Source organism: Macrosteles quadrilineatus, unplaced genomic scaffold (assembly GCF_028750875.1).
Source record: "Macrosteles quadrilineatus isolate MER2022 unplaced genomic scaffold, UCM_ALF_1.0 Scaffold_2__2_contigs__length_208266976, whole genome shotgun sequence".
Taxonomy (NCBI): domain Eukaryota; kingdom Metazoa; phylum Arthropoda; class Insecta; order Hemiptera; family Cicadellidae; genus Macrosteles; species Macrosteles quadrilineatus.
The window spans coordinates 156,185,627-156,212,894 of record NW_026542595.1 but is presented as its reverse complement, the minus strand read 5'-3'; the positions used below and the strand labels follow the sequence as shown (position 1 = coordinate 156,212,894).

The 27,268-nt window shown below is 37.3% G+C and overlaps 1 protein-coding gene across 1 annotated transcript in view; it reads left to right on the top strand.

Moving 5' to 3' along the window:
- Positions 1-27,268, top strand: part of LOC128984634 (zinc finger protein 239-like) — a 173,728-nt gene that overhangs the window by 102,583 nt on the left and 43,877 nt on the right. Inside the window, exon 3 of the mRNA XM_054403968.1 lies at positions 24,928-25,719. Coding sequence (XP_054259943.1) covers positions 24,928-25,719 — 792 coding nt within the window. The remainder of the gene's footprint in view (positions 1-24,927; positions 25,720-27,268) is intronic.

Here is a 27,268-nt window from a genome sequence, read left to right as displayed (position 1 = left end):
GACTCAAAACTCCATTTATATAATGGGGCTGCCTCCTCATAACTTGGGATCTTGTAGCGAAGAGGCTCCATGCTGCAGGCCGCTCGCTTGCTGTGAAGTGATTCTTGATTCTCACTGTGGATTGGGGAAAGTCCATTGGTCGTTTTAATTGAATTAGAGTCGTGAGAACTCTCCAATGGTACTCAGTAACTTATTTTAACCAATGCAAACTTACTTGAAAAAGGGAACTGATAACTTAATAGTGAATCACGTTATTGAACAGTAGTTTTTAGTCATTAAATGTGTTTTATTTACAATTGCTGTTAGCGTTAATTTTCAAGATTTTCAAGGTACATTTGCAATGAGGTATATCATCTGTAGATGCTAAGTGTAGCCTATGGTTTTCATTGGAAAACCTACCCTTTAACTACTAATTTTTAAATTATTTTTCTCTTCGATGGATATGTTTATTTGGTCTGGTACTGAGTTAGTTTAGTTGAAATATCACATAAGACCTCATGTGACCGTTGGTTAAAATATGTGAAGAGAATTATTTAGCATCTTGAAGGTCAACGAAGAGTCCATCCTTACAATAACTAGAAACATTGTAAAGGCTTAGACCAGTTGTCCCCCAGTTTTTTTATTTTTTTTATTAGAGTTTTATAATTTTAATGAAAAGGGTAATACATTACTACATTTATTGCAAAGATATAAGCCCGTTATTAATTGATATTCTAACTACATGAATATACTTTGAGCGTAAGTTTATTTACTGTTTCTAAAAGGAATAATCTCCATAATTATATAGTTTTATCAAAAAACTTTAGTTTGGTCCCAATTAGCTAAGAAACTTTTTAAGCTTGAACCATGAATAAGTATGAAATTTCTCAGGATTATTCCAGAGACCGTCCACATTTTAAGCGAGCCCTCTAACCACTCTGCTATCCATCTATGCATGAGACCAAACCACGACGAAGAAGTTACTACTTTACTATCATTGTGGAACTCTCAAGAAGCCTCTACACTTTGAAGAATCGCTGGTCGTGGTTTGCGGGGTTTCATAGCATGGGAAGGCCTGAAGGTCATGAAGATCAACTGAACTTGACATCTTGTTCTGCACGTCACGGTTCAAGGATAGCCAATTTGCACAGCTAAAACAGCTGATGTGCACAGAGATAATCTGCCAACAGCTGATCCGACAAGTGACGGCTGCGCTGTACCATCCACAGGGACGCCCACGTTCTAGTTCTAGAGGAATATAAACAAGAGATCACGTTCATTCATTAGGTAAACAATTCAAAAGTTACTGATTATGTAGGGCCCAACCGTATTAGTAACCTACGTCTGCAGATTGTTTTATGTCAATAATTTACATAGATACTGTAAAACTATAAATTGGTTGTGGAAATGGTAATATTTGAAGAACTGGAAATTGCCTTATACATCTTCTATCCACGCCAAAGGAAGTTTTAGAAAACACTAAGAGCTTTTAAGGAAGATGTAGTTCACTTTTGTATATTTACCGGAAACCGTTCCGTCTTTTTCTCACGAACGTCTAAGACGCTGATAGCTGTAATAGGCGAAAAAATAGAAAAGTCTTTACACACTCCATTCTATGTTTGTTTTCGTTATTCTGTAAATGCATTTTGTGAGACAAACGATCTTGTAGATCCCACTTGTATCAAGCTTACTACATTCATTTTTCATAGGTGCAGTCATTTCCTGAATAGTTTATTTATAGTTTATATGTATCCAAATTATGATACTGCGGTACTTTAAAACTACTTAAACTCCAGCGTGACACGCACCTATGACACTAATTTCTCATTATCAAAATTATATTTTCCTTAACCTTTATGGCTTTGTTGGGTCAATAGATCAGTTGGCATGCGAAGAACTGAGAATTCAAGAAGAAGTAATGGGTTCGTGCCAAGGTGCTACTAATTAAAATGTATCACTACAGTTTACTCTTGTATCGTACCGGCTCTCTCCTTGCTTAACTCGATACGTTACACGCACAGGTCTCTGAGGCCTATGTGTACGGTCAAGTTGAACATTTAAAAAAGCCCCCAACCTCTGTTTTCAGACAAACTTTTTCATCATTGCCATGATAAAACGTATATTCATGATGACAAAGCACATCAAGAGAAAGTCACAGCGAGTATCACTATCTGATGTTACCATCAACCAATCATACTAGACAAAGACGCCAAAGTCTAGAACAAGTTTATCGATCAAGAACAGTATCCACGCGCTTTTCTCTCGCTAATTTAATTGCTTTCTCTCTTCAGTGTCAGTCATACGAAATGCCACAGTGCGCCGCATCATTGATAATTATTAACGAAGAAAGCTATGGATCACTAGCTATCAGCTGATTTTGCCGCTTCATTGTCCAAGTGTCGTATTCCAAACAGATGATTGGCTTGACTCTTCACTCTTGACATTGATGTGATCAGCTGATGCGGAGTGCTGTACTCACGACTCGTCGATGAGCCACTTACAGTTTCTAAGTCTCTTCAAGATATATCTGACACTTTAGAATGCTATTTGAATTTCATCCAACGTCGTATTTACAAAAGACGAGCCACTTTTCACTCAAGTATAGACATTACTTTTCGTTTTCATTTGGCCTGATATGAATGTATTTCTAATTTACTTGGTTGTCTGTTATGCGTTTGAGAAAATACATCTAGAAAATGTGTGTTTAAAAAGTATTTTTCTTCTAAAAGCTTTGATTTTAACACTGAAGATTCCTTGTATAAGAATGCCAAATAGCGTATTTACTCTGGGAAACGGAAGCCTGGCGAGCTCTGGCCCTAATCCGGGGTCGAACCCTTTTACGCTTCATTAGGCTTCAGTTCGCACACCAACTAGCTTTCCCCCCAAGAATACCTCTCTCCCCAAAAAGTACCTGGCCCGTGGGTAAGAGAGGAGGATGACTTTGGTGCCCCGGTGGGGGGAGGGGTGCAAAGGGCAATGGCTTTGGGGAGGAAACACTTCCGTTACTGAGAGGGCAACTGGTGGGATAGTGACCTTCCTAGAATTGAATTCTTATTGTTGAGATATTAAGTTAAACAAAATGTATTGCAGCCAATTCTTTGAATCACTAGAGTAATAGCATAAAGACAATTCAGGAAATGAGCTAGCTATTTAAGTCTTGAACTTAAGCATGAGTAATATATGGACGGCTCAGGAAATTGCCAAATAGTTTCTAACAGTTGTTTCTAGCCTTTATATTTTCTGTTCCCTTAGTGCACTGATTTATTTTACAATAAAAACAAAAAACTTAGCTGTGTTTTGTTGTGAATTTTATTATCAGTTTATTATTATTATTGTATATTTGTTATTGTGAATTTTATTTTATATATTTTATTATCTATTTAGTCAATCAAATTCATAAGAACAATAAATAGTTTTATATACCTAGTTGAGTTCAAAATAAAAGTATCTTTAATTTGGACCGTATTTAAATAATGATGATTAAATTTAAAATAATAATGTAGGCCTAGCAACTAGTGTTGCATATACACCATTCGGTTGCGAATTTTCTTGTGCTTTGCCTTGAAACAAAAATTAGTTATGATGGTAATGGTTTGGATGAAAAGTTTAATTATGCTTATTAATTTGTTTCTATTGTTTCAGTACAAATTGATTAGTTTGTTAAGCGAATTTTCTATTCAAAGGTATAGGCTATTAGCTATTACCGGAGGTCTCGTGGTAAGACTCCCGTTTTGAAGGGTCATAACAGCCAAAAACACCATCCGTCCACATTTTAGCGAATATAGGGAAGTAGCTATTACCGTAGGTGGCACGGCAAGATTACTGCATCTATAAAACGTTATAAAATTTACATCTATTAAAAATGTACAATAATCTATCTATCTTCTTACTACTATAAAGAAGAGGTGGTGTCTGTGTGTTTGAATGAGATAATCTCAAAAAATACTGAACCGACTGGGCTCAAATTTCACACAAATGAAGCTACAGCTCCGAGGATACTTATAGAACTATTCCCGCTTCGAGATTGTCCTACGACTCTGCCCCATGGGCTTTGAAAAATTTGAGGTGAGAGATTTAAAAGTAAATATTGATTGATGGTATCCATGGTAACAAAGAACAAACCTACAAGGTTTAAAAATGTCTACAAGTAGAACTAACTGTCAATTGAATTTGGATTTCACAATTCCACACAGCTGGTTTAGACATATAAAATACTGCACGAATATTAGAACAGAGAGGGTAAGGATTATAAATTTAAAATAATGATGTCACTAGCCCGAATGTAAACATTAATTAACATTACTTAAATGGAGTTGTCAAACCATATGTTAATGTCTTTCAGCTACCGGTACTTCATTTGTTTATGTTTATGTAGGAATATTTGTGAAATTATGTAATAACTTTTGAAAGTGAATAATTCGTTGTACATTCATGGATAGGCCTATAGGAAATCATTAGGATTCTATAATCAATGCCGTATCAACCTAGGCCTTTATCCTAAGATTTTTTAGGTTTATTTATTTATTTTTGTGTTAACATTAATATAATCCTCCTGCCGCACAAAATCTATAAACTGAGCCAATTTTCAGTTGCCTGATTATAATTTCACTCAAATATGTTAGAAAATTACCCTATATTCCATATTTATTTCTATTTTCCTATTTATTTTCTCTTTTTCGGTTTGGAACTATTGTGATAGCTTTTCGTTTACAGTGCAAACCATTAAACACACTCTTTTATTATACCTTAAAATCTTTCATTGGTTTTGTATCGTAGCCTAAATACGTATTCACAGTATAAGTTAACAAAAACGTACTATTATCAAGTTAAGTGACAGTTAAATTTTGTTTCCAAATTAAATGGTAGGCGTGAAATCATTTGGCATTTTAAAAGAATCAACATTGTCTCTTTTGCATACTGACCCCGTTGTAAGGCACGGGTATAGCTGCTAGCAAATACGAATAGTAGCGATGGTTGCAGTAGCACCAGTCAAATACATCGATGTATAAAACATCGATGTATAAAACTAACAATGATATAACAAGTCAAGTAACAAGTGATCGGCGCTACTAATTGTGACCAACAGGATTGTTTTATTTAGTATCATATAATAAATCAGAGTTAATCATGTACTACTACCACAAAGTCTTCTTTCTACATCAATTAAAATTATTATGTACATACTTTCTTTTTTTATCTCATATAACAGTTAGTATATTTGTGTTTCTAATTTTTGTTTTATAAATGATTTCCCTTTGTTTTGTTATAAAAAGTTAATTTCTTTGTAAATAGGTTGCATGAGCTTAGTTAGTTATACTGTTAATACCTGTACAGTACTTTCATCTATTTTATATTAAATCGTTCTGGCATAACTTAATATTCCTTTATTATGTGCTTCTTTGTCTTTTATCAAATTGCTTCAGTCTTCTTGCTATACCAAAAAATAAATAATGTCTAACATAATTGTATATATTGTTTATATCTAAAACCAATGACAATTCATTATTTACGCTAATTATTTTTGTATGTATGTATGTATATTACTTATGTACGCTAAGTATGTAACTCCTAAAACTACTTTCCAATTTAGTGATGTACCAAAAGCTTTTATAGCATTTAAATAGCTACTTCAAAAAAGTTGATAAGGAAAAGAAAATAGTGATGGAATTCTTCACTTCTGTCTGTGTTTGCTTGCAATAACATCTAGTAACTTACAAAACAGCGTGGTTTTATTATGCACGTAATTCAGGTGTACGCTTCAAAAAGAGTTGGCAACACTTCAAGATACTGTATTACGACTACGATCAGAAGGTGCAGCGTTTCCCATTTCGTTTGATGTATGGATTTAACTTAACCTAAAAAAAAATTTAAAGACTAACTATTTATACGATTTGTAGGAAAAATATAATTTGTAACATGAGTGCAAACTACCTTTGCCGCACTCGATAAACATTCAACACTCACCCACGGAACATGCGTACACATTTCTCTCGTGTGCAGTAATGCGCCACTTCGCCCACTAGTTACTTAAATAACTATTGGAATAATAATCAGCATATTTATTAATGGGTAAAATGATCTATCATCATGCGAAATTTCAACCCAATTCGAGTCATTTCTTGATTGAGTCCCAAACAAATAACAAACACACACACTTACAGCTTTATAATATTACGGTATATAATTATGTTTCGATTGCCAATGGACTAATGCTGTCCAGGTTCTTTAATAAAGTCCTCTAACAATTAGGTAAGAATATTTTTGTATATATATGCCTCATACACATATCGTTTTAAAATTATATAACAAAAAATTGTTCTAGAATTTTTGCATTAGTATTGACTGTCAAACGCCAATCAATAGATAATTTCTTGGAAGCTCTGTTTTCTGTTTAGAAACTACTTTGCATCTACTTGTAGTGCATACAACACAGGGCCACGCTCTCGTATTGTTGTCCTCTCGCCACAGCTCACATTCACTCTCCTCATCCTCTCCCTCCTTCTCCCGCCCCTCTTTACTTGACCACCCCTTTCTCCCAGCGAAATACCCGGTATAGTACTGTTGGGGAGAATAGGCTTATGCCAGGTAGTCTTCTCCACTCGCCTCGACTCTTTAATGACCCCTTAATTTACGAGTTCGATAAGCCGGGTCGCCAGCGCCCCTACACTCATTTACTCTATATCCTGATAATCCCCGACTTCCTAGAAATTTTGATTTATTACACATAACATGTTTTTATGATTAAACATTTTAAGAGGAACACAAACGTATATAATAATTTGACTATAAATCTTTATGATAGAGTGTAGAAAATAAAATCGTACAAATACTGTGCTAAATACTCACTTCACCAATTTGGGACATTTGGGTCTATAGTTTACTGATGTTTTCAATTTAGGTAGTTTCACGTACTCATGTGAGAGGATAATCATTCGAGACGACGCTGGAATCTCTGGCATTGGTTCTGCCATAAAAGAAGTGGAACACAATGGATTCTCATTTCCAAGCTAAATGCGAGCTGTAGTGCGGGGGCGGACATCTCAGATGATGTTCCGAGGTGCTCATTACCCGTCCTGGAGTGTGTGTGAGAGAGATGCAGAAAGAGAAAAAGAGTAAAAGAGAGAGGTGAATGCTAGCGATCAACAATCTGTTAGAGGGGTTATTGTTTTCTCCGTTCAAAATTTAAGGGAAATCTCAGTTTATTCACCAATAGAAGGGCCATAAAATTGTTAAATGTTTTACTGATTTCCAATTATCTTTTGTGAGAAAATTTGATTGTGGTGTAAAATTCAAACATTCAATGGTGGAAACTACACACGTTTTCTAATGTCTCATATAAATTAGGAGGTGTTTACGGTGAAAGATACAATGTTCAATTTTATTGATGATGCGATTTTCATCAAACATCATTATCGCGTACTCCACGAAAATTTCTTAACCTTTCTCATATCACTTCATATCGCTTTATAGAAATTTAATTTTAAATTGTTTGAAACAGTTCACGTTCTGAATGATTACGACGAGAGTTTATAACTCAGTTGCTAATTTTGCGTTTTGTTCCATGGTCCAGATAGTATATGTATGTGGACTAACATTATTTTTAAGCTAAGTCTTCAATTGATATTTAACAAAACATTATTTTTTTACATTTAGTTCCTTTACTGATAGATTCTTAAATTTACTGTTTTTAAAATCTGTTAAATCATTAGTAATAGTTATTTTATTTTCAAGGTTAACCTAAAACAATTCTTTTTAATCTTATTTAATATGCATATGCAGTTTTGTCATGTCATCCTATCATAAAATTCATTAAATTTAACTGCAAGTGGATGGATTGTTTCGATCCAAACATGTTTTTAAGCATCACATCGTTCACTGATGTATGCATTTAAACGTTTATGAGGAATGAAAAGTGTAACTGGAAACCAACAAACGAATATTTACTAGTGGATTTAATCGACAACAACCTTAGCCATATACACTTAACTAATGATTTACGTTACATGTTTACCTTTTAATATTCCACCTTTCTCCACAGTCATATAGTGCAGTACCGTACCACGGTATCGATCGCCGTCCACCCTGCCCTGGTAATTACACGTTCGTTCACCCACCAGCACCAGCCGCTGGTTGTCTCAGAGTTACGGTCCAGGCTGATAGTGTGGGCGGCCCCCAGTAAACAATAACTGGAGACAATGGCCAGTAAATACGAGCTGTGCAGCCTGCAGTTAGAGGAGCTGCGATAACTCAATACACAACCACGACCTGGGCCTTGACTGTGGCCAACTGTGACACAACCAGAGATGACCAGCTGTACAGCATGCAGTTAGGGGAGTTGCGATAACTCAAAACACAACCACGACCTGGGCCTTGACTGTGGGCAACTGTGACACAACCATAGATGACCAGCTGTGCAGCCTGTAGTTAGAGGAGCTGCGATAACTCAATACACAGCCACGACCTGGGCCTTGACTGTGGCCAACTGTGACACAACCAGAGATGACCAGCTGTACAGCATGCAGTTAGAGGAGCTGCGATAACTCAATACACAACCACGACCTGGGCCTTGACTGTGGCCAACTGTGACACAACCATAGATGACCAGCTGTGCAGCCTGCAGTTAGAGGAGCTGCGATAACTCAATAAACAACCACGACCTGGGCCTTGACTGTGGCCAACTGTGACACAACCATAGATGACCAGCTGTGCATCCTGCAGTTAGAGGAGCTGCGATAACTCAAAACACAACCACGACCTGGGCCTTGACTGTGGCCAACTGTGACACAACCAGAGATGACCAGCTGTGCAGCCTGCAGTTAGAGGAGCTGAGATAACTCAATACACAACCACGACCTGGGCCTTGACTGTGGCCAACTGTGACACTACCAGAGATGACCAGCTGTACAGCCTGCAGTTAGAGGAGCTGCGATAACTCAATACACAACCACGACCTGGGCCTTGACTGTGGCCAACTGTGACACTACCAGAGATGACCAGCTGTACAGCCTGCAGTTAGAGGAGCTGCGATAACTCAATACACAACCACGACCTGGGCCTTGACTGTGGCCAACTGTGACACTACCAGAGATGACCAGCTGTACAGCCTGCAGTTAGAGGAGCTGCGATAACTCAATACACAACCACGACCTGGGCCTTGACTGTGGCCAACTGTGACACAACCGTAGATGACCAGCTGTACAGCCTGCAGTTAGAGGAGCTGCGATAACTCAATACACAACCACGACCTGGGCCTTGACTGTGGCCAACTGTGACACAACCATAGATGACCAGCTGTGCAGCCTGCAGTTAGAGGAGCTGCGATAACTCAATACACAACCACGACCTGGGCCTTGACTGTGGCCAACTGTGACACTACCAGAGATGACCAGCTGTACAGCCTGCAGTTAGAGGAGCTGCGATAACTCAATACACAACCACGACCTGGGCCTTGACTGTGGCCAACTGTGACACAACCAGAGATGACCAGCTGTACAGCCTGCAGTTAGAGGAGCTGCGATAACTCAATACACAACCACGACCTGGGCCTTGACTGTGGCCAACTGTGACACAACCATAGATGACCAGCTGTGCAGCCTGCAGTTAGAGGAGCTGCGATAACTCAATAAACAACCACGACCTGGGCCTTGACTGTGGCCAACTGTGACACAACCATAGATGACCAGCTGTGCAGCCTGCAGTTAGAGGAGCTGCGATAACTCAATAAACAACCACGACCTGGGCCTTGACTGTGGCCAGCTGTGACACAAGCAGATATGACCAGCTGTGCAGTTAGAGGAGCTGCGATAACTCAATACACAACCACGACCTGGGCCTTGACTGTGGCCAACTGTGACACAACCAGAGATGACCAGCTGTACAGCCTGCAGTTAGAGGAGCTGCGATAACTCAATACACAACCACGACCTGGGCCTTGACTGTGGCCAACTGTGACACAACCATAGATGACCAGCTGTGCAGCCTGCAGTTAGAGGAGCTGCGATAACTCAATAAACAACCACGACCTGGGCCTTGACTGTGGCCAGCTGTGACACAAGCAGATATGACCAGCTGTGCAGTTAGAGGAGCTGCGATAACTCAATACACAACCACGACCTGGGCCTTGACTGTGGCCAACTGTGACACAACCAGAGATGACCAGCTGTACAGCCTGCAGTTAGAGGAGCTGCGATAACTCAATACACAACCACGACCTGGGCCTTGACTGTGGCCAACTGTGACACAACCATAGATGACCAGCTGTGCAGCCTGCAGTTAGAGGAGCTGCGATAACTCAATAAACAACCATGACCTGGGCCTTGACTGTGGCCAACTGTGACACAACCATAGATGACCAGCTGTACAGCCTGCAGTTAGAGGAGCTGCGATAACTCAATACACAACCACGACCTGGGCCTTGACTGTGGCCAACTGTGACACAACCAGAGATGACCAGCTGTACATCCTGCAGTTAGAGGAGCTGCGATAACTCAATACACAACCACGACCTGGGCCTTGACTGTGGCCAACTGTGACACAACCATAGATGACCAGCTGTGCAGCCTGCAGTTAGAGGAGCTGCGATAACTCAATAAACAACCATGACCTGGGCCTTGACTGTGGCCAGCTGTGACACAAGCAGATATGACCAGCTGTGCAGTTAGAGGAGCTGCGACAACTCAATACACAGCCACGACATGGGCCTTGACTGTGGCCAACTGTGACACAACCAGAGATGACCAGCTGTACAGCCTGCAGTTAGAGGAGCTGCGATAACTCAATACACAACCACGACCTGGGCCTTGACTGTGGCCAACTGTGACACATCCAAAGATGACCAGCTGTACAGCCTGCAGTTAGAGGAGTTGCGATAACTCAAAACACAACCATGACCTGGGCCTTGACTGTGGCCAACTGTGACACAACCATAGATGACCAGCTGTACAGAATGCAGTTAGGGGAGTTGCGATAACTCAAAACACAACCACGACCTGGGCCTTGACTGTGGCCAACTGTGACACAACCATAGATGACCAGCTGTGCAGCCTGCAGTTAGAGGAGCTGCGATAACTCAATACACAACCATGACCTGGGCCTTGACTGTGGCCAACTGTGACACAACCAGAGATGACCAGCTGTACAGCCTGCAGTTAGAGGAGCTGCGACAACTCAATACACAGCCACGACCTGGGCCTTGACTGTGGCCAACTGTGACACAACCATAGATGACCAGCTGTACAGTCTGCAGTTAGAGGAGTTGCGATAACTCAAAACACAACCACGACCTGGGCCTTGACTGTGGCCAACTGTGACACTACCAGAGATGACCAGCTGTGCAGCCTGCAGTTAGAGGAGCTGCGATAACTCAATACACAACCACGACCTGGGCCTTGACTGTGGCCAGCTGTGACACAAGCAGATATGACCAGCTGTGCAGTTAGAGGAGCTGCGATAACTCAATACAGTTAGTTTTAGATAAATAACTATTTATATTTGCATGTAGAATTATTGTCTTTCTAAAAACCGTGTTCTTATTAAATTATTCTAAATTGTTTATTTACAACATAAGTGTTATTTATATGATTAAAACTGTTGCAATAGGAAATGTCTACTCACTGTTCTGTAAAGTGACAAAGAAGAAAAAAAAATGAACTGTTTGCTGCCAGAAAATGAAATGTATTACAGTAATAAACATGTGTTTTTCATCCCGCGCGTGCTTTGCATGGCACATGGGATTATGTATTTAATTTAAAAATTGCATGAATAAAATTGTTTGAATTGAATTGAATTGAATACACAGCCACGACCTGGGCCTTGACTGTGACCAACTGAGACACAACCAGAGATGAAGAATAATACTATCCAACGAAACGTTGGCTGCAGCATCTAAGGTCATGCCCAAAACACATTTTTAAACTCCTTTTCATCCTAGGATGTAGGCCATAGCCCGGAACGGTTTTACACATTACTTCAGACTTGGCCTAAGGGTTGTGGTACTATCACTAGTTATAAATCTATTGTTGATTGGCTGTATTTGAACCTGGGACTTCCCTGCTCCACTATTAGACCAGCTCACTTGACTTACAAGATATGACACATAAAATTTAAATACATTTAAGTTAATCATTTTTAACTTCTTTTCCTTAAAGTCGACACAGTAATCAGTAACCTACCAGTCTAAACGTCAACTAATGAAATAAACATTCTGGTGTCTCTATTACTGTAGATGAAAAAGACTGCGACTTATTAAACAGGTGTGTTTAATTGAAACTATAATAAACTAAGTTAAATTTATGTTTAATTGTTTCGCCAATAAAAACCTAACTAATATTATTCGTTCACTAACTACTCTGGTTTACATTTACTCAAGGGTGTAGTCCTAATTCAGTAATACCATATTTCCAATTGCTTTAATTGAGATACGGCGGTAATAGTAAAAAGTGTATATGATTTATATGATTGGTTCTCTTGGAGGTCTCAAACTTAAGATAAATGCTGCAACCTTCTATTGCAAAATAGTAGTTTTGTATGTGATAATCGTTTTTGATTGATGTCCGTGTTCTATTATAGTACCTGTAGGATTTTGAAAATGTATTTAAATTAAAGAATAAATTTAAATTAATTCAAAGTAAATTTGAAGAACAAATTGATTTATGAAGGAAAGTTGTCAAACAGTCATGTTGTATGAATTTTTAAAGTAGCACAAACAAAATTACAGAAACTGGCATTTTATTTATACTGAAAGTAAATATAACATTTGCAAACATTATAATTTGTTTAAATGCTTGAATAGTTGACCAATCTTCGATTTCATTCGCTCAACACCACTGATTTAAAAAAAATATATAACAATTCACTTTTGAATAATCTTTAACAAAGTCAACATGGATTGCAATCAAGAACATACTCCACACGAACAATCCTGCCACTTAAGTATTATTGAGCTAAGGATCAAGATAAAAAGACGTGCACGGAAACAACAGGATCGGATAATGCAGCAATTTCCAGTCCAGGGAAGGTCCTGTATTTGTCTTGGCGAGGTAGAGTTGTTACAGGAGATTTCAGGTTCACTCTTGTTTTGGTCTTTAGAGGTTGAATGAGTAATAGGATTTCTGAGAATGGTTTACTCTTCTCGCTCTATTACAGTTACAGTAGAAAAACTCATAACAGTTAGGTCTAATGTTAAACTACTGTAACGATTTAATTAATTTATTATACATTTTTTAATGTGTGTAGGAATTTAATTAGTAATAATATAAAAAAGGTATTACCACTTACTTCGTGCGGATTTTTTTTTATAAAGATAAATTTTAAATGTTTTATATCACTTTAAAAACAATATAAAAGGATACCTACCTAAATAAATATTTTACAAACCAGCCATCCTTTGTAGTTTTCATGCCGAGACAAAAAGATTTCTCAAAAAGAAACAAATAACAAAAAATAGCTGGTGAGCGTTCAACGCAAAATTAAGCAATAACAGTCCTTAGATTTGTATTAAATCTGCAACAAACGGTTAAATTAAAAATTAAATTAAAATTTATTAGACTAAGTTTGATTATCAAACCATTCCGACCAAGGAAAGGGATTCCGTTCATAAACGTGATTGACCCGTTTGGAAAAAACATGGTATGTAGGTTTATGTTAAATTGTATTCTATTAGATATTTTGATATTGGAGTCTGCTACCTCAGTACCTTAATATCATTTGAAGACATTTTATTGGCTAGAAAACAAGTGGTCACTTCAAATGTATTTATAACTTTCATACATATAATAATTGATACACATGATTGATATGCAGAATCACGCATAGTTGCAGAAGGTTGGCAATCCCGTTCCCGCCTCCCTCACCAGCTGATTAGGTGCCGTTTTTGGCGCGAACCGCATCTCCCGCCCTCGTGGGTCGCGACCCTGTCACTCCGGAAGATGGTCGTGACCGAAGCTGTCCCTTCCAGTTACCGCGCCGACACCGGTACGATACCGTCAGGTTGTGGGTCAGTAATAAGCAAGGAATGTCCATAACCTATAATAGGATGTTATTAGAAGCCGTCATAATTTATTGCGACATCACAAAATTCCTAAAATATTTGGTCGTTGATTTTATTATCAGTTGTCATTATGGACTTGTGTTAATTATCATTGATTGAACAAAAACAACTGTAAAAATTATTTTTATCATAATAATTATTATTAATTACCTGTAGGAGGGTTGATACTAAAGTTGTATTAATGTTGAAGGCTTATATCAACCTGTTGAGTGTTGATGTCATATATATATATTGTTTGATATGTATTAACTGTTGTTAAATATTTGTCAACAAGATATTATTTGCGTTCAGAGACCATTCTCTCTTACGTATACCTTTTGTGATTTTGAATTAAGATGAATTAACATTTCTTCTGAATTAGGCTGTTTACACTTATATATTATATTACACTCTATATTCACAAACTATAAGGTAAAATAATTTATCTGGTGGGCACACAAGTCGGTGGCTTAGCCCGTTAGAGTGACCAATCATCGATTGCAATTAAGGGATTGGTGTAGGCCTATTCATTTATTATTTCATTTCAGAATTTTCGTTGTAAAAGTGTATAATGCAGCTTTACTGGTGTAGTTTTTAACGTATTGCATTTAAATATTTTGCATGTATCCAGCAATAAGTTATCCCTCAGTACTTTCCGATATTGAAGGTTGATTATATTGAAAGTTTGTAGTTGTGTGTGTCAAACACTGAAACGCAAGTTAATTTATGAGTTCGTTTTAAAAACTACTTAAACTTATTTTTATAGTTAGCATTTCACCAAACAGCTTTGCCTGACTCAATTCGGCAGGGCTACCTACACCTTGACGCAATAGCTAGCGTATGGACCGCTGATTGCCTGTTAACATGTAAATAGGCCGATTTCTCCACCACGAAGATGTCTAGTTTCTTCATTACTTTAGACATTTCATTAATTTTGGCTAGTCTACCATTAAGTCCTCTTGAATTCCACAGCCGAAAACGTTGTGGAAGTGGTATGTTTGTATCAGATTTCTAGTTTCTTCCCTAATTTTATCCGGCCTACATACAACCTGACCTCTCACTCCTCATATTAATCAACCTTGAAAAAATTCAATAAATATTAGTTTTCATAGAAAATGTTAATAAACGTAAAATATAACGAATATTGATGTGATATATAGAACTATTTTCATCAAGTGGCTGATGACAGGGAGTTTTAAAGTTTTCCTAATTTGTGAGACTAATATTTTCCCAGATGGATGGAAAGCATAAGGCCATGGAGTACAGCGTAAAGTTGACCCTAAACCTTCGGGTCATTGATGATCATAATAGACTTTGGTGAGTGACTACTCCAGTCGGGACTCTGAATGTACAACATTGACTTAACTTTACAGACGGATTTTTCAAATTCGAAACTACAGCCAAGCATTGTCGATTTCGTAATAGTTATACAGACTGTCCCAAAGGTCCCGGACTGGTTTAATATTTTCTAAACGACAACAGATAAATCAATAAGATTTGGTACATCAACACCACACCTAAAAATCTACTTTTTTAAGGAAATATAAATTTCCTGTCACATCATGGGGACGTCCCGCAAGGAGTCAGAAGGAAATCTTAAATAGAAGCATAGGTTGACATGTACATCAAATTAAAGGTCTTTACTAGCAGAATATATTGCCGCAAATTTGAACTCAAACGGACAACCAAGTCAAGAATGACAGTGGTTTAAAGATTAATTTAATTTGCATTTGGGGGCACAGCCCTAGGAATCGGAAAAAAATTGTTAACGTAAGCATAGGTTGATATGCACATCAAATTAAAGGTCTTCACTAGTAGATTACAATGCCGTAAATTCAAGCTCAAAAGAACGCCTGAGTAAAAAATGGCAGTCGTTCAAAGATTCAAAATGGCAGGTTCAAGAAATCTTTGAACGGCTGCCATTTTTTACTCAGGCGTTCTTTTGAGCTTGAATTTACGGCATTGTAATCTACTAGTAAAGGTCTTCAATTTGATGTGCATGTCAACCTATGCTTATATTTAAGATTTCCTTCTGACTCCTTGCGGGACGTCCCCATGATATGACAGAAAATTGATAGATCCTTAAAAAAGTAGATTTTTAAGTGTGGTGTTGATGCGCAAAATCTTATAGATTTATCTGTTGTCGTTTAGAAAATATTAAACCGGTCCGGGACTTTTGGGACAGTCTGAAAAAGAATATACATGTCAAGTGTCAAGTGTGTCAAGTGTCGTGTTTTAAATAGCACCACGCAGTTCTCTCATGCTATTTTCTTGATTAATGTTTGCCACCAGCTACAAGTACAATAATACAATTGCTATTTTAAATGCTTGAAATCTTATACACTTATAATTATGTTCTGTTTTCTATGCATATCAATATTCCACCTTGTGTAAGGCTGCATAAACCTAGCATGTAGCCTACAAGACGCCGCTAGAGTGAGGAAGATTTCCTTATTGAGACATCCTTAGCAATTCATGAACACTAGACAATAGGTTCTGTAGACAATGGCGGGTAATCGCTCAATCTTTGCGGTCTTGGCGGGCAAAAAGGATGTTCTGGCGGGTAATGCACAATACACTGTGAGGTGTTCTGCAGAGTACCGGGGCAGAGTGTGCTATTAAATAAAATAAACGCGTTTGTGTTTAATTTTCAACGCTTGATAGGCGTAAAATAAATAACATTTTGATCAGCATTGTACGTGTTATATTATACGTGTTATTTACTTTCCGTAAGCGTAAGATATTCGTTTATTCAATGTCGGGTTTTGATGCATCAATTTCTCTATCAGTAACTATTTTATACGTTCTTATTCTAATATTTTAGTCCAATATAAAACAAAAAGTGTTAATACTACCTTATGATGCAGTTAGTTTTCTGTCAGACGGTGATTTTCAATCAACCCTAAATTGGTTCAGGGCATTGTCCACAAAAGATTGAATGATATTGAGTTGAGAGCTTAACTTAAACATACTGTCATCAAATTTGTATTTACAATTCTAAATTCAAATTGTAACCTTCTTCAACTTGTAACCTTCAACTTGCAATGTACATACATTATTTTTATTTTTACAACTTAGTACACGTACATCCTTACTTTTTTGTAGGCAACTTTAAGTTCCATTTTGAGAGAAAATATCAACTATTTATGATTTAAATTTATACGGTTGTTATTTTAAATGTTATGTAGCATACTTGCGTCACTAATTTTATTACAAATAAAATCCCGTGCATTAGTTTTATTTTACCACAGGCAATTTATTTTTCCTATCGGTTCCTGTAGTAATGAGACCTTTGTAATACCAAGGCCACAGAACAAATCAAAAGTATGATTGACTGCTTCTTTGTTCATTCTTGCGTCAATCAGATCCATTGTGGCTTATCCAGCCTTGGTGTCACGCTGGTGAGGAAAATATATTGTCGCAAATCACCCACTATCTGTAGCAGTAATTAAAAGGGTACTTGCATTTCATTTTGAATCAGTGTTAATGTGTTTTTTGTAGTTAATTTATTGTTAGGAAATGCGTGGTGAAGAAGAGGTTATGACTATTTTCCTAGTAAAAATAGTATAACCCTGATATAATTTTCAATATTTTCAATGTTTGTTTTCTTTCTTTTTTTATTTATTTTTTTTTATCTCGTCCTGTTTTATGATATTTCTTCTCTGTAGTTTTCTCTGTACAACTATAATTTTCTCTTTCGTCTTCTTCTTTTCTATTTGGTTTTCCTCCGTCTTTTTTCTCTCTATTTGTAGATATTATTTTGTATTTTCTTATTGTGTAGTTACAACCATTTCTTACTATAGTACCTTTTGCTTTTTATTTATTTTTAGTATCTCACCAATACCACACAAGTTAAATTTCTAGCTACCTACCAGTTATGCAAACACAAATTCCTCCCTGAAATATATTCAACTACTTCTCTCTCGTCGAAGTAGCCCCCTATCTAAATTAACAAGGTCTGTCTGCGCATTTGCTCACTGGTCGGTTTTTACACCAGATAAGTTCCTCTGGTCTAGCCTGAACAGTGGGCAGATCCTTATAGCCGCTGCTAGTTGTCACGGCCGCCTACGGTATTGCTATTCTAGACGTCTTAATGCACGTATTCGCTAATCTACTTTACTTGTCCAACTCATTATACAAGACTCGGCTATCTAAACTCGTTCATTTGCGGAGTAGATCGGTTCCGGAACGTTCTCGGCTCAAATGTCCGATTAGTGATACCGACTCAACTCCGTCGGTCGCTTTTATCTGTTGCAGAGGTGGATATGGTTGTATGGAGTTTATTGGTTTCACTCAGGAACTACGTTTAATTTGGACTAGTTTGAGAGGTAAATTGATTTGAGTTGTGTTGGTGAAAAAATAGTTAAAGTATAAACCAAGATTGTGTTATTGAAGTGTATTGATTCATGTACATGTGATTAGTTTTGCATACACTGCAGTGTGTTTAATATCAATTGAATGCTTTATTTATTGCGACAAGTTAGATGATAAATATACCGATATACAATACGATAACCAATAAGTATGCCAAAACACTTTATTTTTGACAAATACGTTGCATAGTACATGTTTTAGTTACTTTGTTGAAGTAGGCTACGATACATTTATCCAGTCATCATATGCATTTTACATTTACCTCAAATTTATATTTCTTTTGATGATGGCGAGAAAAAAATATTTCCAACGTTTAACGAAAAAATACTAAGGTACGCTAACGTAAATTATTTGCATTAAAAACCATAGCTGCTTGTAGATTTGTATCAATAGGCCATTGATTATTTTAATTGGCAAGTTTAAAATATATTCTTTCAGTGTATAAGAAATTTTTTTTATATATATAATATATACTTCCCTTAACTTATAATGATTTTGAGGACGAACTGCATACAGATCCATAGTAAAGGTTTTATAATTCTCCACTAGCACTATAACACTATAACTACCCGTACCTAAACAAAGGATGAATCTATTCAAACAAACGAGCTTAGTCAGTCACATTAACCTTCTACTTACACGGATAACTTTGACGATTCACGCTATAATTCAATTCGGCTTGAGGCCACGTGGCGAATCACCAGAAATAAATCACCGCGTCAAATGGGCGAATCACCATCGATATTTGGCAAGGTCACCAGCGCAACTGGAGATTAAATGGGTCTCCATTAGCCATTAGGCTGGTGATGTAACTGAAGTGAAATAATGGGTTATGACTGCTGCATGACCGACACTTCTGTATTTGAAAGGCTTGGATGATACAGTAGTTGTCTTTGATTTACTGATGTTTCAGGGTTCCGTTGAAGTTGCATTGGGACAAGGGAAATTTCAGATCAAAAATGTTTTGCAGCTTCCCGTATAATTTTATTGGGTATTCTATGTGATTTGAATAAACTACCTTAGTAATATTTTAAAGTTGAAAAAGGTTGAAAAATTTCTATACCTATTTTGCTATTTTAATGTAGACCAATCGATAAAATTTTTCTAACAATAATTAATTCTCATAGAATGTTAACTTTAAACTAACATTGAGTGGGCTGAGGAGTAAAACACATACATTCCCAGATCTATGTAGAACAATATCTGAAAATGTCCAAGGTGATTGGGTGGTTTGGAAAAAAAACTTACAAACATACATTTATTATATTCATTTTGTTTAGATGTTATGAATTAAAATAATATTATATGATAGTCAATTTATGAGCATACTCATTTCAATTCCAAGGAAACACTGGATCTTTCGACACAAGACATTACTTCAGAAGACATATTTTTCAGTTACCTAATATGATAACGTTATTGTGTTATAAATAGCGTACACTACAGGTTTTAATGGTTTAAATACTCTATAAATAAACGAATAAACGTATAACGTATCTATAGACATCAATTAACAAAGTTAAAATAATATACAGTATGAGTAATAATCACTAGCCATTTAATACTTAGGATGGCTGTTTCATAGCCTCCAAAACCAAACGCTTATTTTGATTGCTTGATGGCCGAAACCAATCTTAAATCATCCTTAACCCGAAGATAAGGGAGCCCTGAAGCATTGCCTCATACCTTTGATCTACATAATGTCCGGAATATCTTGATAAATACTTGTACTGTTTATGATGGTGTTATGTAAATACCGACTTAATGACTTAATTCCACTAATTTAGTTAGTTTCTCCGGGGCACAAAACTCCTGCATATAACTCAATAATCTTATAGTTAGGTACCAGAGTTTTTATTACTTCGGGCACTCCGATAAATTTATGAAATCATGATCGGAATTACCCACAAATTGAATTATTATCATCCCTTTTAATCGGGAAGGTCTTTATTAAAGGCACTTAAGTTTTTGCGAAGTAAGTTATGGTTGAATCTGTAACTGGCAGTTTATGAAGGTATTTACAGAGTTAGAATCACCATTCATCAATAAAAATACACATATTTTAAAATCGTTAAAAACATAATCCATTTAAAATTTTTTTTAATACACAATTTACTGGAGCAACACTTTTCAAAATTCGTTAACTACATTTCAGGCCTTAATTATCTATATATCTTCTAGAATAATTTTAAAATCTACAATTTTGTAGTAAAAGATCATTTTCCCGTAACATTTTATTCGAAAAAAAATATTTTATTTTGCTTTTAAAAATACAAGCTTTGTTGTTACTGCTCCAATTTCTATACTTTATACTAGGAGAATTGCACAATAATCTACTCATTAAGATTCATATTTGTCAAAAAAGTAAAATCTTGTTGGCAAAACGTTGCCCTGAATCAATCTTTCTTAGCTTTGAACTGACAACATTTTAGCTTTGATGACAAACACTTTAGTCAATGTGTTACCCAGACAGTTAATTATATCGTGTTTAATCTGTACAAGGTAAAAGGTCTACACTTTATGTAGGGCCTATATCTTTAAACGAAAATGAGGGTTTTTTGTTCCCGGATTTTAATGAGGAACCGAATAAGTCATATAGCGTACAAATTAGTCTTACGTGTAATTCAGGTGAGTTAGCTCGCCTTCACAGTGAAGATAAAGAAGCAGTAATTTAAATTAAAGAGCTAAATTTACATTATTACCAACAATGAACGTTTTTGCTCATTTTATTTTATTTCATTTGAAAGATAGAATTGACAACACATCACACAGCCTGTTTTAAACTACTTGTGTTTGGCTACTGGTACCATACACTTATAGCGTCAATAACGCGATTAAAATCACCATTTACTCCCACTCACAACACTTTTGTATATTTAAATATAATAATACATTTTGGCCAAATCAATAATGCAACATTAACCTAAACACTACACGGTTACCACACTAGTCCACTTACGAAAGCTACGCGCGAATTTACAAATTTTACAGCTTTAAAACATGTCGTAATCACTGGGTAAAGTGGATCCCAAATTACTGGACCAGACGCATAAATCCAGCACGGCCTTGCGAGCGGCGCTACAGCAGTAATCAAAATCATGTTAGCCTCCAATGCCAAATATTGATGGTGAAATTATCCCAAAACACTCGCCTGTTTGTCACGGTGGCGATATTTAAATACGGTCGCCAACATCACTTGGGTAATTCAGAGGTACATTGATTTACTCTGCTCTGGGGCCATTTATAAGACAAATGGGACTGATTGTGTCTCAGTTCGTTATTCTCATTGCTTCTGAGTTCGTTCGTTAGGAAACTCTCGTTAAAGAAGCGGAATTCTGTCCCTCGCTGAGTTATCGTTAATTGAAGTGATACCATGGTGTAGGTTCCATTACTTGCACCGATTCACGATTCATGAATTGTTAACGTATTGAGCTAAAATCGTTATTTCAAAATTAGTAGACTGTTTTGGCTATTGCTTATTAGTATGTAATTTTAAACAATTGCATTATATGTATTAAATATATTTTTTTTTTGCTAAATCGTATGAAGCTACTTTAAAATCTCACTGATCTTGCAGTGATTGATATTTAGTTTTAAATTAACCGTGATTACATTTTATTATTAGAAAATTATGTTGAAAAACAGGCTAAACCTAATGGAGCGTAATATGACGACCTACCCTTAAGGTATTCTCAGAAGAATTATTTTCAGGCCTTACCCCACAATCTGAGCAATCCAAACAAACTTAGAATGATAAAAGTGTTATTCTTTCTAAACACACATATTCGTCTAACCATCCAATAATCAAATTTTTCATTTGGTAGCGGGGACCCAGAACGACACCTTCCATTTAAAATGAAGACCTCCACATATCTATCCTAGGTTGTAAAGTGTGTACCAGTTTTAACATAACCTTGTTACACCTAGGAGTATGTTAATTATTGTGGTAGGCGCGTGGTGGCAAGCTACAATGCTACAGGTGTCGTGCTTGTAGCCAGGACTTGTACTGCTTGTCTTGGGCGGACGCGGCTACAAGCTACAAGCTACAAGTCAGGGCACTAAACAAAACCTGTAAACTGTAACCAGAGTTAGTGCTCGGTGTTTGCAATGTTTACAGCCTTGGTAAGTTAAATAGTGTCGGCAATTTAAAGCGCTGACTTATCCAATCGCTAACGTTTGAATTGGACAACTTATGTGTAGACTGTACCAGCGTCACTCGAGAAAATAAAGGACGATTGATTTTATATAGAAATATTCCATCACTATTTAATCAAATTTTAATAAAGGATAATCAAACGGGAAAGCGAGTACTAGACACCTTTTTAAGATAGAAAGAAAGGGTAATTAGGGAGGGTAGACAAACCTTTTTTTCCTCTGGAAGATTACAAAGACATGAACATTTTTTAAATACTCGATTAATTCGAGTCATAGTTTTCGAACAACTAACCAAGTTCTGATGGATTTATAATGCATTTTAGTTTACCATAGTCTCTTAAAAGACGCATTTTGCCAAAAGAAAAATTCTGAAAATGAAGGCTGTTCGAACCGGTCAAATGTTTGCGGTTATGCTGGGACCGAACCGTCACTCTACAACCTCAGTTGGATTCACAAACCCTAGCACCTACTAGGCTAGCCCATCTTTTCCACTGTGTTGACACCACATTGACACAGTGGTAGAAAAACTACAATGAAGCACTGTTATAATGTTTTCTACGAGGAGATAAACGAGTGATAAACACCATTCAAGCAGTAGTTAATTCTCTAATCTGCTCAATATTATCCTCTCTAAATCGTCGTTCCAGGCTATTCTGAACTATCCGATATTTTATGCTCATTGACTAAATCACTCGAACGAGAGACCTGAGAAATTAGCTTACGAATTTCTAATGGTCCTCTCGATGTTTGAATTTTCAATCTTAATTCTGAAATGTGTTCTAAATAGGGCGTGTAATGGGGGCTTGGATCTGAAGCCGTTAATCTCGTATTCCGGAGTGACCATACGTCAGCTTCATGGGATGTGTGTTATAAAATTTGAATGATCGAGACAGATTATAGGCCGTGCATTTTTATGGAACATTTTCCGACAAGAGCGATGACTGTGACGTTTTTTTATGTAGCATTCGTGCAGTGCCTCCGTGCGGCTTCTGCCCTTAATTTGATCAAATTATGCGGATGTCGGCCAGCCCCACTAAGGCTAATGTATGCGTCATAAATGTCAAAAACGAGATGGGCTAAAGGGGCATTCATATCAGCGTAATCGCGGGTAAAATATCCACGAGAATATAATCGCCGTTGAAAATAATCTCCCTCCAATTATCGGAAGTTATTTTATACATTGAAATAAATTAACCAAGAATTAATGGTGTAATGGGGATTTCAATCTGTGTAATTAATTAGATTACCATTTTTTCGTCTAAATTTATACTGAATTTGTGTTTATCGCGATTGGAGAATAAGAATGCTATTAGTTTTGATAAAATGATTTGAACAGGTATAATCTAGCAGTTACAGATTATATGTATTTGTAAATTTTCTTGAATTGTATTATTATTTTAATTTTAATTTAGGCCTAATTTTAACCGTTCTAATTATACGCATATTGATCTATCACAGATATTCAACCGTGCTTTAGAAACTTGCATCGTTTTAAGATGTACGGACAGGGGATTCATTAAACCTCAAAGCTGAAAACCTTTTGCAATAGGTTTGTGAAACATGACTTTTTCAAGATTTCGTAATTGAAAATATGATTAACACAGTAAAATTGTCTGGACATAAGTCGAATGTTAAATTTAGCAGTTATGTCGAATGATCCATTTGCTATTTGCTACATCCTAAAACACCATTCTAGTCAAATTCTTTAAAAACCTGGGATGTAAACAAAAGTCGACAAATTATTGTACTATAGTAAGAAAACTTGCTCTAGTAAAAGTAACGTAGTTTGCAACACTGGGTCCTATTATGTGCTTGAAATAGCTTGGATCCTTTTTCCAAGTCGGATAACCGTCCTAACATTTGTTCCGCGCATGATGCATGTCTTGAATCAATATTATTTGTTTATGCGACTCAAGATTCTGGCGAGTAAACCCTTGACGTTGAGATATGTTTTGGTTGGATTTCAATACAGTTGATTGAAGAATGCAGAGGACTGGTTTGAGGACTTGGTGACTCGCCAACCGTGGGCGTCAATATGAAAAGTACCGTTCACTTCACAGACGCCGCCAGTCCAATGAAGTATCTCATTGTATCATTTATTCCGCGGCTTCGTTGTAGAGAATCGTGAACCCACAATTGAGAGAACTAGTTCCAATTGTCCTTTTTCTTTGGGCCTTTCAAAAGTGGTCCTGGCTAATGAAATGGCCTTAGGTGTGTATTTAAGCTACATTCAAACTTCGTTGTTCACTTGTATCATTAACGACACAGAAAGCACTCCAATGAGATGATGGCATCATCTACCTATTAATCTGTCTGATTGTTTCAATAACAACAAGGTTCCTTGAAAAAGAAAAATATTGTATTTTGTAATAACAGTCCACATTATGTTTCAGGAGCTGTTGACGGCCCACCCAGTCTCTGACCACACGACCATAATCTTGGACGACATAGACTACGATGACATGCGGGCACTACTGGACTTTGTCTACACGGGGGGAGTGACGGTGCCCGAGGAGCGACTGCCAAGCTTCCTAGAGGCAGCGAGGAGTCTGCAGATCACGGTGCTGACGAACAAACAGCTGCATCAGCAACTGCCAGCCAAGCCTCCCCCACCACTCATCAAGGTGCATCAAGACCTGCTGCACCGACCCAACGGCTACAAGGCAGAATACAAGGTCGACGTGAACGGAGCAGACGTCAAACCTATGGAAACTGATTACAAAATAAAACTCGAGCAGAAAACATACAGAGAGGACTACGGGTCGGAGAGTAGTTATAACTCGAACCTGGGAAGTCCCGGAGACTACAAGCCCGTCATCAGCCCTCGCCACCTCTCCCCTGTACCTCGGCCGGAAAATTGTCTGAATAGTTTGAAGTTTGACGCGTACTCCTCCGGATCTCCAAGCCCTGATATGATGGATTTCCAGTGGGTCAGGCCTTTGCCATCTCTGATGCCTATATCGGCGAGTACAGCACTGCAGCAGCGACGACTCGGGATGCAGAACAAACACCCGAGGAAGGCCCTGGGGGGAATCCTGACTCCTTCACCGTGGTCTCAGAATGGTAGGCCCCAGGTGGGCGCCCCCAGAGTACTGAGGAGCCCTAGTCGAGGTCCTGACCGAACTCACAGTGAGGAGAATCGTCCTGAGGCACGACTAAACTCATCTCCGAACTACTATCACACGGTAAGTAAATTTACACTAAAATTTCAACTGTAAAAGTTGTTATAAATGTTTCTTAATACTTTCTGCAAAGTTATTGGCTATTTAAATTCTGGGAATATTGGTCATCTTAGGGTCAAGAGCTGATTACGATGATTCGCTCTTATTCGACAATTCAATTTGTTCAAATAAAATACCTAAATACAAATAAGTATTTATCTCTATAGAACCATAGTCAATGAGAACCCCACAACGAAAACTCGCAAGATCAGTAAAAAAATCCCACAAAAAGGTGGTAACCAATTCAGGTCGGCTGAACCTCAAATGATCTACTTACGGCAGGTCGTTGCTCTCCGCTAATCACTCACTCATTGTTAATCGGCTTAGCATATTTTGCCCAGATAAAATCAAGGCGAAATGCCCAGCTTGTGGAAAGAGATTTCGATATTAGAGAGCTGTGTCGCATTGTGAGAGGTAAAAGCGTTGCCGTGTAGTCGCTAATCAGCTGTTCAGTTTTGGAAGAGCTCCCACGTCTCCAAATGTCAACTGTTTCTATCTGACTTGTCACCAGTTCCCGCCACTTCTTGCGTTTGAATATTTTACTGCCTACAACCGGTCCTGGAAAGTTTGTTTGTTTTCGTAAGTGCCACAGACGTGTCTATTGTTATTTTAGATTATTTAAATTTACCTTGAGACCGTTGTACGCATGTATCAAAGTGACGTCGGTTGGTAGGAGAAAGTTGATCAATTGCTGCAATATTATTACATACTTTGATTGTAGACCTAATCAATTAATATACAGAAATTATTATAATATCGTGGGTTTTCAAACTGAATCATATTTATGTTCATGTCTCAATGAACTACATTTAAATTAAAGGCACAGCATAAATTATACATACATAAACTTCTAAATAAGTGCTAATTTGACATCCACGTGAGCACTGCAGATAAAATTAAATTTGCATTTTACATACACAAAGAAATCTCTCCCAGTATATCACGTTACACAACAAAGAACTGTCTGCAATGTATGCAGTGTCTTGTTGTACGCGGGTGTGAACAGATTTACGAGGTATAAAAGAGCTTTCGAGTGTTTTCACACCAACTGATGTTTAGACAAAGGTTGTTAGCTCAAGTCGGACTGACAGTAAATGTTTGTGAACGAGACTCAGCCATTCCGCCTACAAAAGTCAGAGACCTCCCGTTGTGAGGCCCGTCGAGGAAAACCTTGACGTTTCATTAGGCAAGAAATAAATTTACCGTCTTAGTTAAACAAACTTTAAAATCAGAAGGTATGCTTCCTTGATCGGAGTACACTAGCTAATTCTAGTCTTTGGGAGGCTAAAGTTTCGTTGAACTGAATTAAATCTTCACCGTCCTCTGAGGTTCAATCGTAGCTAACACCGAAGATGTATTACGGCAACGCATTCAAAACGTCATCAGATAAATTCGCCAGTTCAACGAAGTGACCATTCCTGAAAGACAAGATGCTACTTGAAATACACTTATCTTTAACAATCCAGGATTCTCAACAATCCAGAAAGCACTCCAGTTGTAGCATGTGCGCAAG